Source organism: Chelmon rostratus, chromosome 4, assembly GCF_017976325.1.
Source record: "Chelmon rostratus isolate fCheRos1 chromosome 4, fCheRos1.pri, whole genome shotgun sequence".
Taxonomy (NCBI): domain Eukaryota; kingdom Metazoa; phylum Chordata; class Actinopteri; order Chaetodontiformes; family Chaetodontidae; genus Chelmon; species Chelmon rostratus.
Window position 1 is genome coordinate 23,197,733 of NC_055661.1, and position 21,969 is coordinate 23,219,701.

General features: G+C 40.7%; 2 protein-coding genes across 2 annotated transcripts; one reads left to right on the plus strand and one right to left on the minus strand.

Moving 5' to 3' along the window:
- The first annotated feature begins 788 nt into the window (after positions 1 to 788).
- chaf1a (chromatin assembly factor 1, subunit A (p150)) lies at positions 789 to 13,290 on the plus strand. Its single transcript, XM_041935425.1, has 16 exons — positions 789 to 1,075; positions 2,491 to 2,538; positions 2,968 to 3,599; positions 4,191 to 4,253; positions 4,426 to 4,670; positions 4,813 to 4,894; positions 5,017 to 5,085; positions 5,253 to 5,470; positions 6,730 to 6,898; positions 7,158 to 7,238; positions 7,353 to 7,448; positions 7,583 to 7,832; positions 8,485 to 8,647; positions 9,088 to 9,409; positions 9,577 to 9,658; positions 11,586 to 13,290. Exons 1-16 carry the CDS (start codon positions 1,012 to 1,014, stop codon positions 11,696 to 11,698), a joined length of 2,697 nt encoding a protein of 898 aa, XP_041791359.1. The 5' UTR covers positions 789 to 1,011; the 3' UTR covers positions 11,699 to 13,290.
- ubxn6 (UBX domain protein 6) lies at positions 13,238 to 20,716 on the minus strand. The gene is made up of 11 exons (XM_041935424.1): positions 20,551 to 20,716; positions 19,811 to 19,968; positions 18,887 to 18,951; positions 18,649 to 18,777; positions 18,403 to 18,500; positions 18,221 to 18,296; positions 18,033 to 18,117; positions 17,656 to 17,875; positions 16,659 to 16,789; positions 16,396 to 16,544; positions 13,238 to 15,540 (listed from the first exon to the last, which is right to left on the minus strand). The coding sequence occupies exons 1-11, from the start codon at positions 20,631 to 20,633 to the stop codon at positions 15,415 to 15,417; spliced, it is 1,320 nt and encodes a 439-aa protein (XP_041791358.1). The 5' UTR covers positions 20,634 to 20,716; the 3' UTR covers positions 13,238 to 15,414.
- Positions 20,717 to 21,969: the final 1,253 nt, after the last annotated feature.

Below are 21,969 nucleotides of genomic sequence, written 5' to 3' on the forward strand. Positions count from 1 at the left end.
TATCTTACTTGCACACACATTGCCATGTTACTGTTCATCAAATGGTAAACCTGTAGTAACTCCCACTGTGGTAATAAGGTTTACAAAATACAAGAGTCCCCAGTATGCAGACAGTTGAGGACACACTCTAATCACTTTAGAGCAGGGGAGTGGAACCCTTGCTGACATTTTTCATCAACATTTGACAACAATCTCACTGATAATCACAAAACGGTGGGTGTTGACAGTGAGTGACAACCTATAGTTTAGCTTTTTCAAGACATTTAAAGCAGCATCCAAACAGATCACTAATATATGTTTGGGGAGTATCTCGTGCCATATCGCGGTCACGATCGGACTTCTCTGACTCTTTCATTTCATTTTTTCCAGCACAACATGGCTTCCCTGACTTGTTAAAGTCAAACTCCGCGGCCAATCACAAAGCCCAAAACAACAGACGAAGGCGTGTTTAAGAAGATACAGCTGACTTGTTTGGTTTGTAGCACAGGATGTCCCGGAGAGGGTGGAGAGTATTTTCTATACTGATGTATAAAAACTGTTTTGGATCATTGAATAAAGTGGGCTCACATAATCTCGTCTTTCTGAGGAAATATTGAAGTATCACATACAACTTAAAACTCTAGCGCCCTTACAAATGTTTCACAGCTTTTCAGTACGCGAACCACCGTGCAACGCACTTGTTAAAAACAAACGCCTCCATCGGTGATCAGTAACATGGTTTTGACCAATCCGCGGCGGTTATTGACGCAAGTGACACACTCCCGCCAATTCCGACTCAGGAGCGCGAGGCAGGCAGCAGGGTAAACTAGGGGTGTATATGGGAGATGCGGAAAGGCAATGTGTTATGTTTTATGTGAAATGAACTAGAAATACATGTCGTTTAGTTAGCAGCATAATATTTAGTTAGTCATTGGGGGCTTTCCCTAGTGTTTACGCAATCTGTACCGTTGTTTTAAAGTTGTTTTGCTGGAGAATATCGCAACCGAGAGGAGTCCCGGGTTAGTGGTTGGGATGTTGGCGGCGGAAAACCCATCTGTGGACGTACAATTGGCAGCGTCGACTCCCCGCAGAAGAGGTAAGGCTAATGCCATCTCTATCAAACTTACAGATGTTTCAATCAACTTGTCAAAATGTATACTTTTACAATTAGGACGGATTGTCGTTGCGTCAATACAATTTAGCATCCACATGACAATGACATACGTAGCGATAAATATCCGTTGCTTAACGTTATGTCAGTTAACGTTAACTCACCACTGGCAACCTAGTTTTCAATACGGCACCGGCATAAGCTATTGTCATTGTTTCGAGGCCAGCGTCAACTTATTTGATACGAAAATCGAACGCTAACTTCTCAAACATTAAAGCTAGCTGTGTACAGCTAACTTGTTGCTCGGTACTGCTGTTATAGTGTTACCTAATGCTAATTCGACAACTTAAACGTCAGATAAGACACAATAACGTCGTGTTATTGTAAGTTAGGCCTCAAACTATCAGTGTTTCCATTCACAAGGCAACAACTTGCCATTAAAATCTTTAGCTTGTTACCGTAACTTGGCTACACTGGTTGCTCTGGTGCCATTGCTTTGCTAGGTCATAGCTCTGTCTGTGGTACTTAGCAAAGTAGCTAGTTTTGTTAGGTTAGCAGAGAAGCTAGTCGTATTAGCATCTGAGAGTTGGTTAACGTTAGCAGCTTACATGAAAGCTGTTTTCATTGGTGAAGCTTGAGAGCTGCTCCGTTGTCTTCACTCACTCGGGTTTCTTGTGGTGGTAGTAACTTTCATGCCACAATAGTCCATAACCTGGTGGCCAAGTTTTTGGTATTGTGGTCGGGCATGCATCCGTTGCCTGACAGCCCTATAAGGTGCCTGCCCTGCGGACTCGATCGGGCCTGCAGCACCGACTGATATACCGGTTGGCGGGAGAGCAAACCAAACGCAACCATTATAACCATTACATTCATTGTATTACTAAAATGTTAGCGCACCGACGTTGCAAACTAAGGTGACATCGAATGCAACACCGTAAAAACAGCCGTATCTTGGCGTTTTTGCTGTTCGATATACTTCCACATTAATAGAGTCTGATTAGGATATGACGACCCACAGTACATTAATGTACACTGGCATGTGGGTATTACAGTAGTAAACTAATCTTACGTTCCTGCAAACAGAGCCTTAACATTCAACAGTTGCAGTGAAGTGGTTGATGCTAAATGTGTGATCCATGCTTAGGTTCTTAGATCATATGTAGTAATTCAAACGAGATATACACTGAAAGCTTTATTTGCTGTGTTTGTCATTTTAAATCAGCCTTGTGTTTTCATCTGCTACAAAAGGTTTCCCAATAGTTATCAGTTCCACAGCTGTCAAAGCTTGTTATTGATTGCTCTTTAGCATCAGTTAATCATTCGAAATTTCAATACTTTGAAGTGGAGTTTTGGCATTAAGTGTTATTTTCTGATGCACACTTGTTTTTTGTTCTTTCCAGGCATGGATTGTAAGTCAAGAAACAATGTTAACAAGAAACTTATTCAAGGTAAATGCAATGTTTCATTTTTTGAAATTATTTAACACTATTGAAATTACAATTAACGATAATCTAGCAATGAGGGTTGATAACTTTAATGGTATCCATGTCTTACCATACCTTACATTTACAATACCTATTGATGATTGATTTTCTCTTGACTATTCTCCAAATTCAGTGCAAACTCAAATTCTGGTCCCTACTAATGCATGTAAATTCTTCAGAGATTAAAATTCAGTCATATGGTGATAGTAGCCCTCTTCAATAATGGGACCTGAATTTGTTATACCCCTAAATCTGTGTTTTCACTGACATAACAACTTTGCGATAGCCCCATGATCTGTTTTACATTATCCAGACAGATACAGCACAACAGCAATTATGATGGCTTTTGACTTTTTTTTTCCTTTTCTTTTTTTTTTTAAATTCTACCTGCAGCTCGTCTCCCATTTAAGCGCCTGAACCCTGAACCTAAAGAGAACCATCCGCCCAAACGCCCCTGTGCACACGCCTGCCCCGAACCAGGAGTCTCAGATAGAGAGAATGAGAATGAGTCCTCTGCACTCCCTGTGCACAGTGGACCACCCTTGGTTAATGGTCGTGGGCCCCTTGATGGCTTCCTGAGCCGTAGGCACCCTGCACCTCCAAATGAGATTATGGTAATAGATCTGACTGCGGACAAGAGTTTGTCTCCTGTAAAACACCTTGTTTCATCTGCTCCTGGCTCTTCTGGCCCTCCAACAAAAAACAAGCATCAGGGCAAAAACAAAACTGCCTCCTCTCGGAAGTCCAGCAATGTTGACAACACTCCAAAAACACACGACTCAGACTGCACAGTAGTTGATAAAGATGAAGTAGAGGAGGTGGATGAAAAAGATGGGAATCCGTCTGCATCTATCTCACTGCTCGATACAACGCAGGATTCTGAGAGTGAGCTAGAGGAACAGAATGAGTCAGGAAACGTTTCCAGCTTAGGAAACAGGTCCATGATGTCAAATTCCTCCGTCAGCTCCTCATCAGAAAGCTCACCTGAGAAGAGTGATGACCCTACACCCAATACTACACCCACAGTATGTACACTTCTCATGGCCCGCTTTTATTGATTCCCTCTAATGTGTAGTATTAAACAATGTAGTGTCACTCAATATTAATCAGTATTCCTAAGAGTTTGTTTAGTAATGTGTTTGCATACTCCATGTGCACACACACACACTGTCTACCATGAATAGAATTTGTAACATGTTAGCCATATAATAATTTCTTGATGTTTACTCATAAAAACTGACAGAAATTAATTGCCCAACAATTGATGATGATATAGTTTATTTTTCTACTGCTTTCCATATTAGACATGGGCTATTTCGACAAAATAAAATATCTGTTTCTTTGGACAAACACTTCTACTTAAGTGACAACATTTTTAGGATGTCTTTGAGTGTTTTCAAATGTATTATAGATAATTACAAGAGCATTTGTAAAAACAACGACAGTATTAAAGCATTTCAAAATCCCAGTTTAAAATATAGCATAGTATCAATAATATTGCATTAATTTGTCTAGCTGTAAATCATGCAAAAAAAAAAAAGACTAGGCTGGTTGACATTGTGTCAAATTCAGACAATGATTGTCAATTTTGTCTTTTGTTTTCCCTATTCTCATAGGACCCAAAGACCACCCCCAAGATTCCAGCAGATCAGAAAAAGATCAAAAGACGCTCACTGAAGGTGGTAATTTTGATGGACACACTCCAAGCAGGATTTTAATTCTGTTTCAGAATTCATAGTTGTCAGTTTAAAAACAAGGCTTTATGCACAATGTCATTTGTTATGTGTCATATTTCTCATTCACTTGTCATTTATTAGAGGAGAAAACCTGACTAAACGTTTACACTTGTAGAGTCTACAAGAACAAGAGGAGAGACTTCGGCTGCGGCAGGAGAAAGAACGGCAGAAGGAAGAGGCTAAGGCTGCAAAGGAGAGAAAGAAGGAAGAAGCTCGCAAGCTAAAGGAGGAGCGAGAAAAGGAAAAACGAGAGAAAAAAGAAAAAGATGAGCGAGAGAAGCGAGAGAAAAAAGAGAAGGAAGAGAAGGAAAAGGCAGAGAGGTTAAAAGCAAAAGAGGAGCAACGAAAATCAAAGCTAGAGTGAGTAATGCAAGTCTCTGTTCCTCTAAAGACAAGACATATCCATTTGACATGTTTTCAGTTCCATAAGTCAGTGTTGGTTAAAAATGTGTTAACATGTTGATTTTGGTGTGCTAAATATTTCGCTTTAATCTTGCTTCAGGGCAAAGCTTGAAGAAAAACGAAAAAAAGAAGAGGAGAAACGAATGAAGGAAGAAGAGAAGCGATTGAAAGAAGAGAAGGATGTAAGTTTATTTAGAAAGTGTTAGTATGAGCTTGGTAGATGCTACAACATTTGTTGTTCCAAATCTGTAATCGACCATTTGTCCACTGAATTGTCTGTTAACCAGTGTGTATCTGTTCACAGCGCCTCAAAGCTGAGAAAGCAGAAATTACACGTTTTCTACAGAAACCCAAGATCCAACAGGCTCCAAAGGTTAGTTAATATCACACTTCATAACAAAAAATGTCAGATTGGTTCCACAAAGCTAGCGACTTTCTTAACATCGTAAGTGCATTTTCAGCATTATCGTAAAGATTGCAACACATGCTAACAAAGATAGTCCACTGAATTAATAAGTACAAATAATATAACCTTTTCAGACACTTGCAGCTGCGTGTGGGAAGTTTGCTCCATTTGAGATCAAAGAAAGCGTGTCTCTGGCACCACTATGCCGAGTTCAATGTGAGGACTCTGTTCTGGAGGAACTGGACCGGTGTTTGTTGAACCCAACTGATAACCAGAATGGACTGAAAGACTGGATAGCTCAGAAACCCCGTCGGTCAGGACCCACCAAATCTAGACGGACTGGCTCACTTAGGTAAGACTGCCAATTGTGATTATCCTAATTTGCTTACTCTGCATTCCCTGTAGTTGTCCCATGTCCTGTCACCTTTATATATGTTGCTGAAATGAAGATTGCTTGGCATTGAGCCAAGATATAAAAGGATCACATGGCAATAGAAATGCATCAGCTTCATAACAATAGCCAAACCATTAATAATCTAATCCATGTAACACACACATATTTAGAGGATCACTGTTGTGTACAGATACTGAAATTTCTAAACTGCACTGAGCTGCTGTCAGCTTCACCTGTGCACAAGGCAAGGTCTTTTTCCTCAAAAACAAAAGCTCCAGACTAACCTTTTCCACTATAAGTACTGGTGCTCCAACTGTAGATTTTAAGAGCACCAGCACAAAACACTGTCAGCAAAAAGTAATTGATGAAAGGGTGGGACTTTTTAAAACCGAATTAAATCCAAAACTCTGAACATAGCCTCCTTTGGAGCAGGTTAGGGTGGGGGCATATTTGCAAGGCACACTGGTACTAGTAGTTATAAAATGTAGTAGCACTGTCTCCAAAACTGTTGGAGAATAAGAGTAAATGGTCGCTGTCTAGAGGCCTGTAAACCAATCTGCTAAACAATGTAGCTCCTCCATAGTGTTTAATATTTAAGACTGCTTTTTAAGTTGCCAAAACTTTACTCCTAACTAGATCCGTCTTCATTTTCTTAGCTATTCTCATTTATCAAGCTTTGTTAATCCTTTAATAAAATGTGTTTTGTCCTTGGAGTACAGAAAAGGCTGTTATAATAGTCACCACATCCTGCAATAAATGCATGATGTGGTGCCACTGCCTCTATTTTGTAGTTTTATGATGCTCAAAAACGACTAACCTTTCCAAACCACGTGTGAATTATTAGTGATTTTATATTTCTTGCCTACATATGCCCACTATCCCCTAACCCGAACAAAGATTTGATTTGGTTACATGTTGGGTTGATTGTGGCAGCGCAACACTCTGAAGTTTGCTGTGCTGAAAAAAAGTTTGACTGTGGCATTCCTCTGATACATTTACTGCTCTGCACCATGGTTCAAGCATTGCTTTAGCAAGCTCAAACAAACAATACTGTTATTATTATAGTTATTTGTTTTGTGTAATTTCAGATACTTGTGAGTCATTTGTGCCTGTAAATAGGTTTTGGGGGCAAAAAAGCAAAAAATGTGAATTATTCCTGTAGCTTTATGTTTAACCATTTTTTTCTTCATCCTCTCCCATGTGTACTGTTTCCTCAGCGAGTGTATAACAGTGGAAGGGCCTAAACCAGATGGTGTGCCGGATCGTAAACGTTATGGACCTATGAAGCTGCTGCAGTTCCATGAAAACTACCGTCCAGCGTACTGGGGCACCTGGAGTAAAAAGAGTTCGCACATCTTATCTCGCTGCCCCTTCAGACAAGACAAGGTAAGACTGTTTTTGCAGAGAAATCAGTCTGTTCAGTTTACTTGTCACCCAACAAGTAAAGAAATTGCATCGGTACTAAGCTTTACTTTTTTTTTACTAATAGATTAAATGGATTATATTAGCAATGTAACACAGACACTTGTATCAACCAAGAACCCAGATATAACTATGCTTTTTGATCACTTTTAAGATCTTAACTTTGATTCATTAACTTTATTGGCATAGCTGTGAGACTAACAGCTGTGCTCTCTCACCACAGGATTTGTTAGACTATGAGGTGGACAGTGATGAAGAATGGGAGGAGGAGGAACCAGGAGAGTCCCTGTCACACAGTGAAGGAGTGAGTTTCATTAGAGTGTGAAAAAGCATCAGCATTCTTCAAATATTTTACCTATTAGTGTAGTGTATATGTTATAGTTTACCTTTTGCTAAGAGAACTGTTGATCATTTTTAGGAAGATGAGGAGGAAGGAGGTGACGATGATGATGATGACGGCTTCTTTGTTCCTCATGGCTACCTTTCTGATGACGAGGGGGCTGTAGAAGAAGAGGTATGAAGAGAGCTGTTTTTCAAGCAGTTGTTCTAAATCTGACAGACAGGTGTTATTTGGATTTTCTTGTTTTAAAATACTTTACGTTTCTGCTTCCTGTTTGCACCACTATTAACACACATGCATCCTTCCAGGAGGGTGGTGACCCGGAGAAGCTGAAACTACGTCAGAAACTGAAGGCAAGGGAGTGGGATGAGCTGATGTCCACCAAAAAGAAGATGAAGGTGCTAGAGCCAGTGGTAAGGGGCTGCGTCTGGGATGGAGAAGGACCTGCCTTGCAGCTTTTCCAGCCTTATGCTATGTGTCTGGTAGAGCCCTTACCCAAGGCAGACACCAGCCCCAGCCCAGAGGAGCTGTCGCAGAGGTGTCAGACAGAAGCACAGTGTAAGTATATGACTGGATTCACTTGGCTTTTCTTTAGCTGATGATCTGTTAGGGACCTAGCAAACTGATCCAGTGCTGTTGGGCTGTGAGTGGCTTATATGGATATGGTACACTGCAAATTGTGTGTACCTTTTTATTGTGATTTCCTTAGAAACCCTTTGTATTGTGGTGCTATAAATAAAGGGTTACTACCAACATATTATGTACAATATATTGTGTGCTAAAATTGTGAGATAATATATTTAGCACTCTGTTATTTGCAGTGGACTGGTGGTGCTGCACTATAGTATGATGGCTCAGTACTGTTTTCATCATTTTTTTTGGCTGGTTCAGTAATCACAACCAGCATTTTAATATCACAAGTACTTTAACTACCATTGCATATTTAATGATTTTAAAGTATATCAGTCTAAATTGGGCATTTTTTCTATAGGTAAGCTACGTTTACTTCTAGTTGTTAGTAAGCAATTTCTGTTTGGTTGACCTACATCTGTATAACTAATAAAACCTTTCTATAGAGGAGTCAAAATGCATCTGTGTGGAAGTTGATTTACGTCTTAGTTAGATATTTACATTTTGTAACAAAATAACTTGTTTTCTATTTATGAGCTAATGATGCATTAAACAAAATCTGTTTTTTTTTCTCCCATAGTACTCGGCCAGCTGTTGCCTCTGCTGCACGGCAATGTCAACAGCAGCAAAGTGATCATCACTGAGTTTCAGGAGTTTTGTCGTCAGCAGACCTCCACTTCCTCCTCATCAACGTCTCCTGAACTGTCCAGTCCTCAGAGTCTAGCAGAAAACATTCCCACCAGGTAAAACACCAATATTTTGGGATAAAAATTTCAGTGAAAACATATAATGAAACAATAAAGATATGCTTAAATGCCTTGAAATAATCATTTATTGATAATTAAAACAAATTTATCTCCAGAAACATCTCTTAGTAATTGTTTTTATTGTACAACATCTACAATATAGGATGTATTGACATAATCTCCATATACAGTATTCAGCGTACAGGGGAGCAAAACTGTTTCTTCAGTGCAATGGTTTACACAACAAGAACAAATACAGTTTTAAAAAAGGAAAGAAAGGATATAAGACAAGTGCAATGATGGTAAAGTGCAATAGTATTATCTACGCATATGTGTGGCCTTTCAAATAATTAGTTTTAACAAGCCACTGTACATCTTATTTAGAAAAAAAAGTCGAAGTCCACTAAAATGACTTCCTACCCTCCCTCTTTCATCAGAATACAGGTGAAGCGCCTCATGAAGAACAATGCTGTTTATGAGAAGCGCTCCACATACAGACGCTGCTGCTGGTATGTGCACACAGAGGTCTTGTCTCGTTTTGGCCAGGAGGCTCTCCCTGTGCCCTGCCAGTGGACCTACCTCACCACGGGAGCTCGAGAAGAGTCCCGTGAAGAACCCCAGGCGGCCACAGGCTCTCAGGGAAACTCGCCCACCACCCCTCAGACCTCCTCCGCCACGTCAACATCCTCCAACAAAAGGAAGAGCACAGGCAGCATGTCAATCACCAAGTTCATGAAGAGATGTACTGACCCAGAGCAGGTAGAGAAACAAGCTCAAACAGATTTTCAAATAACCGTTTGTGTACTTAGATTGGTCACCCTTTTTGATATCTTTTTAAAGCTTAACATCTAATGAAAATGTACTTTAACATGCTGATTGTACCCTTTTTACTGGCTCTAATGATTGTAAATCCCTGTATTTGTCAGACGGAAGCAATGGAAGCAGATGGTTTTCAAGCTGACACTGAGGATGACGACGAGGAAGACTGTATCATCACTGCACAGAGTGGTGAGTTACACAGGAGAAATAAGATGTCATTGTCACCTTTTAATGTTTGCATTATTAGGATTTTGAAGATGTATGCCCTAGCACACATTACTGAAACCATTTCTGGTGATGGAATAGGACATTGAGGGCCACGTAGTCAGCTTTTCCAGCTGCAGCTAAACACATACACAACATATTTAGACATATCTTCTCATTACAGATATGTCAGTGTTGGCATCCCTTAATTTGAACTGTTAAGCATTTTGGAAAATGTGCTCATTCACTTTCTCTCTGAGAGTTCAGTTTGTGTTATGCTTTTGCAAAGAAATGCACATAAACATGTCTGTGAAGTAGCCACTAACTTAAAGTCACGTAGGAGCTGATGGACACACCTAAACCTCAAATATATGTTGTGCAGACTTGTCAAGCAAACTAATAAGTGGATCCAACTCCCAGTGTTACTGGGGATGTGATGGTACACAAAATTCACGGTTCGGTCTGTAACTCGGGTTTGGGGTCATGGTTCAGTATGTTTTCAGTACAGCAGGGAAAACGTCATTTATTTTGAAAAATGTATAAGTTCAACAGTGGCTCATTGGACATAGCTCTTCCTTAAATAGTTAAGGAACACAGACATTGTAATGAGAAAAAATAAATGACAAATGTCAGCTGTGCTCCGTCATAAAACTCTGACCTGTTGATAATTTCTGAGCAGCTGCAGCTTGCACTGGTTTATCAACGGCAGCACAACTGACTTGCTAACATGCATTCATGTAGACACATTGTAGCAGGGGCTCAAGCACTTCTATTGTTTACGATCCAGTATGGTCACATCTCTGCTGCAATTAAGCACTTCTGTAGCATTAGTTTTTGCTCTGGTCCGAGTCTGCAGAGGCTGCCTGAATGCTGTGGGCAGAAAGACTCGCCTTCCAGTCTGTTTTTGTCTTGTTTGCTACACACGTTTGGGGGATACCATCATGTTTGAAGTGTTTGCATAGACATACTGCCCGACTTCAGTTGAACATTGTCAGGATACAGTTAAACACTAATTGGTGTTCATTTTTGCTGTAACCTAGATGTCACAGGAGGGTCCTCCAGCTCTGATTTTTCATTTCTGGTTGCTGTTTGGGTGATGGTGACACTGAATGAGCTTGACTAACCTGCCTAACAGGGCTAAGCCAACTAGTATGCTCCAGCTGACAGGTGACTCCTGGTGCAATTCCAAACTTTTTGGGTTAAACTTGAGCTCTATAATTTTGTTCTATGCATTTGAGCAGTAGATATATATTTTTACAGTAATTTATTGGGTCACAGTGCATACAGAACTGTGGGACTGTATAGTTTGGGATGAATATGTGTACTGTTACTCCCCTACAAGTATGTTATGAATAGTACAAGTACAAAACAAATGGCCACACATCTCTGAATGTCCCCTATGCTCGTTCACCTAAGTCCAGAGTGGGGAAGCATGTTCTGGTCGTTAGGTGAGAGGACTGATACCACTTATATCTTTGTCAAGTACATAACTGGAACCAGAATGCAATTAACTTAGCTTAGCTGTGTGTAAAGACTGGGAGCAGGGGCAAACTGTTAACCTGTTGAAAATCCACCCACCAGCACATCTTATAGGTTATCTCATTTGTTTAATCATCCACAAACTGAGTAGTTACTTCATCTGTCCAGTACCACTGTGCAGAGTGTCTCTGGCTCTCCCGGCTCCTTCATTAATGTGTGGATACAGCTGCAGTCTTCTGGCGGATTCTGGTTAAGACACAGATTTTGCTAAGGATCCCTGTCTGTTTTTGGAACCTACCTCATTCATTTACACATTTCATTTACATGCAGACTCTTGATAAAATACATTTTTAAAATTGATGTCTATGGCTTTGTTTTGTCTGTTTTTTTTTTTTAATAATCTAACGAAATCTCATTAAATATTACTCTGTAGGCCCAACCAGGGAGAACTCATCCAGCGAGGCAGACTGTCCGATGGAAGTCACCCCCTCCGACACAGCTGCTCTCCCCGTGGCTAGCGCTGCTCCTACACTCGCAACTGCCTGAGGTCAGGATAGGCTGTCTCTTGTAACCAAGCTACTCTGTTTCCCCTCATAAATTCCTCCCTCTTGGTTCTGAACTCGACTGTGTCCAAGACAGAACCAAGTCTTCAAGCAAGATGAAGCACCACACTCTGGTACAAGCAACTCACAGCAGGTGGCGTCTGCTCAGTAAGAGTTTCCTCTCACCTAAATGTTTGAAAGGAGTCATCTTGCCTGTAAAATGTGGCTGTGCATAAAATCAGAGTGTCTGAATTGATTATTGAGAACAGGTTGGTCCAGTGTCCATTAACTATGTCTGATTTCTGCGTAGAAGTCAGTCAGGCATGTTTGACACGGGCCTCTTTAATGTGGAAGGTGAAAGTGTCTCTGGCACAGCTTTAGCTACAGCAGATTGGGTTGAACAGAGGGAGGAAGAGCAGAACAGATATGCCCATTTTCACGAGAAACAACCAAGACAACGAGAAGGGCATTATTCACGGTTTTTGAAATGTTGAATTCATGACATGATTGGATTTCCTCTAGTCTAACTGTCTATAGCTTGCCAGAAATAAGAGTTGGGAAATGAGAGGCTGAAAGTCCATCTGAATTTCCCTTTGATTTCAGTGGGTGCATTTATTCTGCGATTTCTAATTCTGACAACTCACTGGAGTAGTTGCTAGACCTGTACTTGTACAGTTAGGTCCAGTGTCACGGTGTTTTATAAATATGTATTTTCTGTATTTTTCAAGAATACTTGAACAGGATAAATTCATTAAACATGAATAAAAGTACTGCACTTTTATATTGCATTCATTCCTTGTCATTCATTTGGGTACCTTTGGTAGCGTGACGCTAACACCGTCACCATGCTGACGTTCGCTAATGTCAACGACTGTATTGTGTTTGAGTTGGCTGAGACATGAATGTTTAACCTGTAGGAGATGCTGTAGTGCCTGAGACTGCTCATCAGTGACAGTGGGTGTAATGAGGCTTTCTTTTATTTTGGTTTTAACCAACAGAAGACTGTCAATAACAGGTATTCAACCCTTGAAGTCAATATAAAGGCATCTTTGTCCACAGTTACAACTTGAATATATGCACATCTGGGCACTATTTTGGCAGTTCCTTGTAAGTTTCCTGGAAAAAACTTAATTTGGTACTAATTAAAACAAAAGAACCCCTGAAAGAACTTCAAAATTCATTAATGATTGGAAACTTTATTTTTTGCCCCCCCTCATGTTCAATTGTATGTTTGCATGTAGAACCATTTTAGTAGAAAACAGTCCCGTTCGCTATCAATTGATTCAGCGTAATTAGTTGAAAGACAAATGTGTGACAAATCTGAAGTGGATTGATGTCTGGGATGTGATTAGCCACTCCAAGACAGTAAAATTGTTGTTTTGCAACCTCTCCTGAGCAATTTGTACTAATGTTGGCGGTTCTTTTTCAAATCACTGTTAAACAAGCTGCTTTACACCTGGTGAACACCTTCTAAAAGGTGCTTTGTACAACATTTATGATGGAGTATCAAAAAAAAAAAAGCCTTAAACATAATGTGCACTGAACCCTCAGTTGTTTCATTTGCAGGTGTTGTTGCAGATGCTCTTTGTTTTCAATAAAGTATTATTTAACTTCAACACTAGCATGCAACACATTTCTTTTCAGGAAAGTCAGCATAGAGCATGCCATGTCTAGTCAGTCATGTGTTAGTGGGTGTTAAGTCGCCTCTCTTTAGGTATAGATCAAAGTTAAACACTGATTTGCCTCTGTTTATTAAACAAAAGGTAAGATGCAGTGCAAGCGATCTTTATTACAGGCAGGTTAAAAAGCAACAGAACACAACTCCAAACATCTGGACAGATCACAACTGCTCACTAATTTTTTTAATAAGGTAACAATGCAGATAAAACATTTTCTCCCTTCTATTGAATACCTGTGGGCACCTGGTGGACAGGCTGAACGAGACAGCAGAGGAGTGCAGAAATGTTTATGACCGACTTGGCTTGACGGATGCTGGGATTATCCACAGAGTTTACACTTGACATCAGATTGTATAACTCAGCAGTTATGTGTATTTTGTGTGCAGATTTAAGTTGTTAAAGATTTTGATGTAAAACAAAACAATGCCAGGACTTTAAATATCTACTTTTTGCCTTTTGTGTGAAACTCACTGGGATGTATTACAGAGATGACCAATAAGAGGTAGGATGTTGTTATCTTAACCAACCACAAGCAGGAGAAACTATACTTAGCTTTTACAATTTACCTGGTAGACTCACATACAGCAAAACCACTACCGAAATAAACGTACTAACCTTCAATGACGTGTATCAAGAGAAAGGGTGGATCTACAACGTTTTACACAATTTTGGGGTAAATTTGGAACTTAAGTTTTTCACAACTTAAATTTCTCATTGGATGCAGGTGGTGCTATGAATTATATTTTCATATGTATGGCCACCCTGTTTGAAATGTAGACCCCTTTTAACACAAGGAAATGTGTTTGATACAAACAAAATACAAGACTTAATTAAAACCACCATGATCAAGAAACAAGTCCATGCTGCCAGTTTAATAAAATAAATAATTCATGCCTGCCTGCATGCCAGAGTAAGTTGGTTGCATGAAGCTTCTGCAGTGAGCCTCTGAAATTAAACCATTTATCACTTGAGTAGTGTGAACAAAGCAGTATGTTTGAGAAGGGTTTTTTTTTTTACATTTTACATTTAGGGCATACTTTACACCTAAAGCATTTATATAGTTTTAAATAATCCTGAAAAGCGCTTCAAAGTGGTAAAATATAAGAAAATATTTTGGTATTAGAACATCATTACACGGCCAATAAAAAAATGTTGCACATCGGGGGTCTTATCAGTGGACAACTTTTCAGTTTTGGACCAAAATTTTAAGTGAAATTATCTGATTTCTGGTTTAGGCTTGTGCTCATAGATGTAAAAATACACTTGGTGCTTTTATTCTGAAAGCAATCAGAGAAGTCTGTTGTACAACACCAAGGAGTGCAAGGCCACTGCAGAGCTGAGGACAAACAGGAAAGCCAGATTCATATCACACCAAATCAGACAAAACACTGTTAACCTTGAGCACCGCCGAACACAGAAGCATTTCAGCCTTACGTAAAGCCAGGGATCAGACACCCAGCGGCTCTCAAAACGAAAGAAGCTCGGTGCTGAAAGGATGAACAACAGTACCTGACCGGAGTCACTTGGCTTCACTACTCATAATTTTCTTCTACAGTCAAAAGGTGAACACTGTTAATCCGACGGGCTGCTGACTTCAAAAGAAGGGGAGGAAGTGTTGACACAGTTAAAAGAAGGTCTCAACATGCCCCGTGAACAACACCTGACTGTTGACTGTTACAGCACAGAGGACTGCTGCCACAGTCTGTTTATTCCACAGCACGTACATTCATTCAAGATGCAACAAAAAACAAGACTTGGCCCTCGCTTCCTCCTCATATCTGTTAGTACTGCTTCCTTCAACACAATGTGCTGCTGAGACAGTCTGTAGTGTGACATTATCCCCACATGGAGAGAGGGGGGGGTACGCTCAGCAAAAGCATTAGGGTGAGACTACCCCTGGTCTATCGCTGCTACGGAATTAAGTTAGAATTTGTAGTAAAAATAAACTCATCACTAGTCATTTGTGAGGGGCAGTTTCACCCATTTAGTGCCAGGAGGGGAGGTACTGTAGCAGGGGGGGGCTCAGGGACAGAGTTTCTGCTCAGCTGAGGGTCTGAATGGTTTCCAGCAGCTCTGGTTTGAGGAGGGAGGGGCTCTTTCCACCTGCAGCTGCAATATCCGCCTGCACGGCTGCATCCCAGGCAAACGTGAGCAGAGCCGCAGGGACCTAAGGGAAAACATATAGACACAATTTGACATGAACTGTAGTGACCTTAGTCACTCAGATGGCGTCTCGCTTTGTATTGGGACTGCAGGTCAGTCATTTTAATGATTAGCTGGGTTTCTTTCTAAATGTAGGAGGAAATCGGCAAAAGAAAATGCAGATGAATGCTTGTTTCCGACCACTACCATTACGCGATTGGTTCACTGAAATCAGCAGTAGGTGGCGCCAGTTCTCCAGTCGGAAAACCATTATACCGTTGAAGAGAAGAAATAGCAACTAGACAACAACTTTAAAAGTGCCAGTTGAACCTCACGCAGGTTAAACTAGCTGTTTGTTTCATTAATATAGTTAGCAGAGCCCACACACAGCAAATTGTGTTTTTACAAGATAAAGCATCAATTAAAAATCTGCTGTTATTCTCTATTTTTATTTTTGTCGACAAATCCCATGAAAACAACCAAACCCAACAACGTGTTGTCCCATGTCTCACTGCTTTGTGACTTCCCTAACCTGTCTGTGGGAGCTCAACCTACCTCCTGCTACATATTTCCTTTTAAAGAAAGGCCTCAAATGCACACCTTTATTTTTTTTTAAAGTCTGTTTTCCTCTCTGAAAAGCAAACATTGCTCAAACAGGCGCAAACACTGCGTTTGTCGGGGGATTATTTTCAGCAGTGGATGAATACACATTTGATGCTGTAGTGACTGTTTACGACACCAGGACAGTATATGAGACTGAGTCAAAATAAACGTAAGCACAAGTGTTCTTGATAATAACCGAGTTTTGGTCTTTTCATTGGATTTGTTTATAGTAGACACGTAGGCCAGTTTCACGGGGGAGACTCTGGTTTCAACTCACCAAGTTACACTCTGCGAGAGCGACTTCGTCGGACTCTTGTAGTTTCTGACTTCCAGGAGCAATAAGCTCAAAGGGCTGCCAGCCGTCCACCAAAGACTCCCGCACAAACGCAAACAGCGCAGACAGCCGGTCCCACGCATAAAAGGTCCCTGGAAACACACATCATCTTTACTCGCTCACTTCCATCAGGGCTTTCAACTAAACTTTGTTTTGTTAGGCTGTTGACTCACTTCCTGACTTGATTTTTAAAAAGCGGCTCTTACCTTGTAGCAGGTTTCCATCAGGCAGTCTGATCCTGAGCAGGGTGTAGTTGTATTTCCTTCTCTCCCTCTGCTCCTCTTTCTCCCTCATGGCCTTAGTGCGCAGCATGGCGTTCTTATCCACCAGATCACTCCTGGGAAACGAAACACACAGGGGCACTGAGTGCAGGCTCTTTAAAATGATGAAGGACAAACACCAGCAGACCACAGTCCAAGGAAAAGTGGGTGATACACACTTTGGTATTTTCATGGCTAGAGGTGCACAGCACATCAAACAGGGCAGGACAGCAGGGATCCATTATCGTGCATTATTGATAGGTGTGTGTTCGAGGCCGTTCACAATCATGGCTGATTACATCTGCTCTTGTCTTAGTGAAGGGAATCAAATATTCAGTCAAGTGTCGATGATATCTCTATTTTAAGAATTTTTCTAGACTTAATGAATGTTTGACAACCAGCATGTTTCCAACAAAACGTAATCGAAGGGTTTGCAGGCCAAGATGAAGGCCAAGATGATGCCCCTGTCTCCTCCAGCCCTCCTGGAAAGCAGCGTGGAGCACAAGCTGTAACCGACCAGTTTGCAGCGCAGAACAGACATTTACGTCGTCGTTTTGCAGCGGTGTAGTGCTGCTTGTGCAAGATTTAATCAAGGACCATGACTCAGGAGATTATAATCTAACTTTGATGAAAAGCGTGACTCAAATGAGAAAATGCAGATGTTAGGAATCAGCTATTGATCTTATCTTCTTGGCATCACTTCCACAATCAAAGAAAAAGAAAAGTAGTGTAAAACAACAGGATGCTCTGTGTTCGTTCGGAGAAGACGGGCCTCAACAAAAAAGTGTCACAACACACAGACTTGACATCTAAATTACACTGTGCCACGAGACTGCCCTCACTGTTTGTGTTATTCTTGCTGAATATCAAATGTGATCTTGTTTATTGTTGGGTTCACGTATAAATGTATTCCCTATAACTTCTCCTCTAACCGTCTCTGTACCTCTGCTGTTGCTCCTTCTTGAGCTCCTCTGCTGAAAGGTTGTAGAATTCTGGTGGCAGCTCGAAGCGTTGGGCGTTGGCAGAGGGTCTGAACGCCTGAGGCTGTCTGTTCAGCTGCGCTCTGACTGGCTCTCCTCTCTGGAGACGATCCCTCCTCTCCTTCATCAACTCCAGGACATCGGGACTCTGCTCCGGCAACACGAGGAACTCCTCTTCCTCCTCTGATCTCCAGGCAAGGCAAACACAAACCGAAATATGTAACAGTCAGGTTGACTTTTTAAAGGATGTGTTGGCTGTGATGAATCAAAGGAAAACCACTGAGCCCGACAGCCTGTTAATAAGGAACTTATTCATCAAAGGGCATCAGGATTAATGTACCTTGACCCTCCACAGGAAGCATAATGTTTATGAAGTCCAGGGCCTGCAGGAACTCTCGACTGCCCTCCACAGAACGAACTTTCTCCTGAAATAAATCAAAAGAGGGAATCATATGAAAGAAATGCAAAAATATCTTCCTCACACTTATACTCAAGGGGAGGCTGTAAAATCAAAAATGTCCAACACACCTGGTACACCTTGTTGCTGAGTTTAATCTTCCTGTATTTCTCCTCTGTGGGATTCTTACAAATATTGTCAACATACCTATTGACAAAAGAATAAAGAACATGAAATAACACAAGATCTTCAACTCAGCTGTGAGAATAGTAGAAAACAAGTCAAATACTAAAGCCAGTCAGCAGTGTCTTACTTGCTTATGATGTCCACAGCAGCCTTCACTTTCTCTCTGTCTTTGTTAAATGTGTGGATCATCATAACAGAGGCCTCAACTGCATCCTCCTCAAACCGCTGACGGTAACAACACAGTGCATGTTTTATCAACAGATACTCATCAGACACACAGGCAGATATTCGGATTCAGTTATTATGCTGCTAGAAATTGCAAACAGGCTCTAATTTGTGCTACAACAACAAGGGGCAATATCTTCAGACGTACCATCAAAATGGCCTCTTTAATGTGTACCTCCCTCTCACTCTTAGTTAAAGTGGCTCCAGTTAGCGGACAGGTGAAATACACACCTGACACTGACAGGCATGCAGGATCTTTCACGGGCACTTTGGATCCCTGCAAAGAATTGTCATTCGCCAACATCGTCAGACTTGAAACTGATCACTACGAGCCAAACGTGACCTTAATGGTGTGTTTTGATTTAACACATCACTGTCATACATACTTCTGCTGTGGCTGCCTTTCCTTTTTCAGCCAGTGCAGCCGCTTCTGCCTCCAGCTCTCTTTTAACTGCAAGCAAACACAGAAAATCACTTTGTTTTTAACATGACAACAGATCATACGCAATAGAAAGATAAATTCTGATTCTCTAATCAAGCTTTTTTATATTACAGACATGCTGTCTCAAAGTATAGACTCGTTATGAACACATTCAAATTCCATCTGCTTATTAAACGCCATGGGTGCGACAGCCACATCCACTTTCCACAGATTTTTTATGGTTTGGGCGTCTTAAATAAAAATCTCAACTTACACATAGAACAGAAGCAGGACTGGCAGTCAAGAGAGAACTGCTACATTGCATGCAGCAAAGTGGCAAACCAAATAATCTGACCTGCTCATATGGCACTAGTACAATAATAAACACCTTAGACCATCAGGACAGGAATGAAAAAGCCAAAGTCAGTGATCCAACTTGTCCCAAATCAGCAAATAGTAACAATGATATGTAATCACTACATAACATATTTAATCTTTAGCAAAAATGCCTATGGTGATTAAGTGGTTCTCAGGAGGAGACTAGAGATGTATTAGAGGGAAAAACAGCAAATATACAATCAGATGATTGTTTCAAAGAGCATTAGTAAAACTAGTACTGGAAATTCACATATACTGATGTTGAAACTTAAATTGCACGTTTAATGTGGACTGTCTTTACCACAACCCACGACCTTGATCTGAATAAATCAACCCCAAACCTCTTATGACAACTGCATGTAGAAGATTTAAGCAACATTACTCAAAGCATACACGCCACATTATCCCAGAAAGCACCAGTGATGTGAAGGGGTGGATTTCAACTCATTTTCGTTTCATACTCCACTGTGATGAACAACAACACTGTGTTGGATGAGGGTGTTGATCTCACCCTGGTTCCTGATGGCGTCCTGAGAGGTGTGGACCTTCGGCCGCGGATGCTGCTCAATCCTGGCCAGGGCTGCAGCTCCAGCCCTCTGGGCTCCTTCACTGGGAGCATGGCGATTATTCTTGGCACTGGAGCCGCTCTGCACCCTTTCGGCCTTCGAACTACAGTGTTATGAGGACAGAAAAGCGAAGTGAGGAGACATGTTGTGGGTTCATGTTGACCCTCATGCTTCTGTTCGAACACAGACACATATTTTGCTGTAACGTCAACACCTGAGAAGTGTGCATTTTAGCTTGCTGGGCTACTTCACATGCTAACGACACACTATCAAAACGCCAGCGACACAGCGAGTTTATTTTCTGTTGAGCAGCTCGGTGGCTTAACCACGAGTAAAAGTTACTTAATAAGTTACTAAAACCATTGGCTAAATAAGCTTGTTCAGGGATTATCGTTGGCGTTAACTGTTAGCTACCCTGAAATTAGACGGAAGTCTACCGCTGTGCTGAGTATTAACATTCACGTTACATAATCCAGTTGCCAACGGCGGAAAACAACAAATGTTAGCCCCCTAAACGCTACCTTCATACAGTGAAAATCACTAATTAGCACTGTTCTAGTTAGCTTTACGACATGCGTAATCCTTAGTGACCATCAACAAGCTAATTGCTAAATCAATTTTGCAGACGTTAGACTGCTAGCTACGTGGCTAGCGTTGCAGTATCTTAGAAAAGTTTTCTATTTGCCTGGTATCGTCTGTGAGTTTCTTCCCAGGTCCCGCAGATTTAAATTTAATGTCTTTCTTAATGTCATCGAAAAACTTCTTCATTTCCGTTAGCTGTCACAGGGCGGCCAAATCGTAGAAACCCAAATAGAAGAGAAGCACCTAGCTAACCTTAGCTAGGAGGCGGACCAAAACAAAATCGTGGCAGCTGACAGACTGCTTCCGCCTCATAAGCGCTCGTGGCGCCCCCTGTGGTTGAGTTTAAAAACTGAAGAATAAAGGTATGGTTGGCTGGTTGTTAACTGTTAGAATCAAATTTCAGGAGACATTAAATATAAATCATCACCACAATTGTGACTGAACTGGAGGTAAGCAAAGGAATGTTCATTTAGTGTTTCACAGTGACCCTCATATCTTTTTATTATTATTTTATTATTATTTTGTTTGAAATTTTTGTTAAAAGGAATGTTTGAACTTTTAGCTGAAGGCCCTGCTAGTGCCAAATAGAAAATGAATAAAGTCTGACAAGAAAAGTTATCATGTTCGACTCAGAACGTAGTGTAAGTTTACTCGAACGTTGTTGGATTATGATATAGATAATTTATTGAAAGATTAATTATGTAGTAAACATGGAAACTGTAAATGTTTTATTCTAATGACATAATCTGACTCCAAATTGTGACACTTAGGCAGTGGCTAACCTGCACAACCACACCAAAAGATGGAAAGCCACAGTAAAAGCAATAAATTCATGTGACAGCATTTCCTTACTAACTAAACATGCCTTTCCGTTCAGTTGATGCTGTGATTATGGTCACATGTCTGTTGTAGTTGAGCAGTCTAGGATCGGGAATATAACACAGACATTCATTTCCACACTAGATATTACACAGCACAACAATATGTCTTTAATAGATACAGTTTGCCAGATCCTGGAAGTGGCTCATGGGTTATAAATCCCAACATCACACTTTAAAGTGTGAAGGAAAGGAAATGACACGCCTACAATTCACATTAAATGTTGCTTTGCCTTCAGACTCTGACTGTTCCTCCAATAGATCAAAGGCCAAATTGATAACAGCAGTAACCTGACATGAAATAAAGGAACTGAGGAACTTGAACTGAATATAATAAAACTAGAATTGGCCTAATGCCAACCAGTTTACACCCATTTCCAGAATCATTAAACATATAAAGGGAAGACTTTGAAGGTAAAGGGTATTAAGTGTATTTTTTCGGTAAAATGTAAGTTAATCGCTGTATTGGCATGAATGATTCCAGTTAATAATTTTTCACTTAGAGACTATTTCTACAGAGGAGTACAGAGGACTCATAGAGAGCTTCATCACATGGTGCAACAACAATCACCTGAAGTGCAGTATCAGCAGAACCAATAAGCTTGTGGTGCTTCAAATTTGGACAAAGCTAAACTGTAAAATGT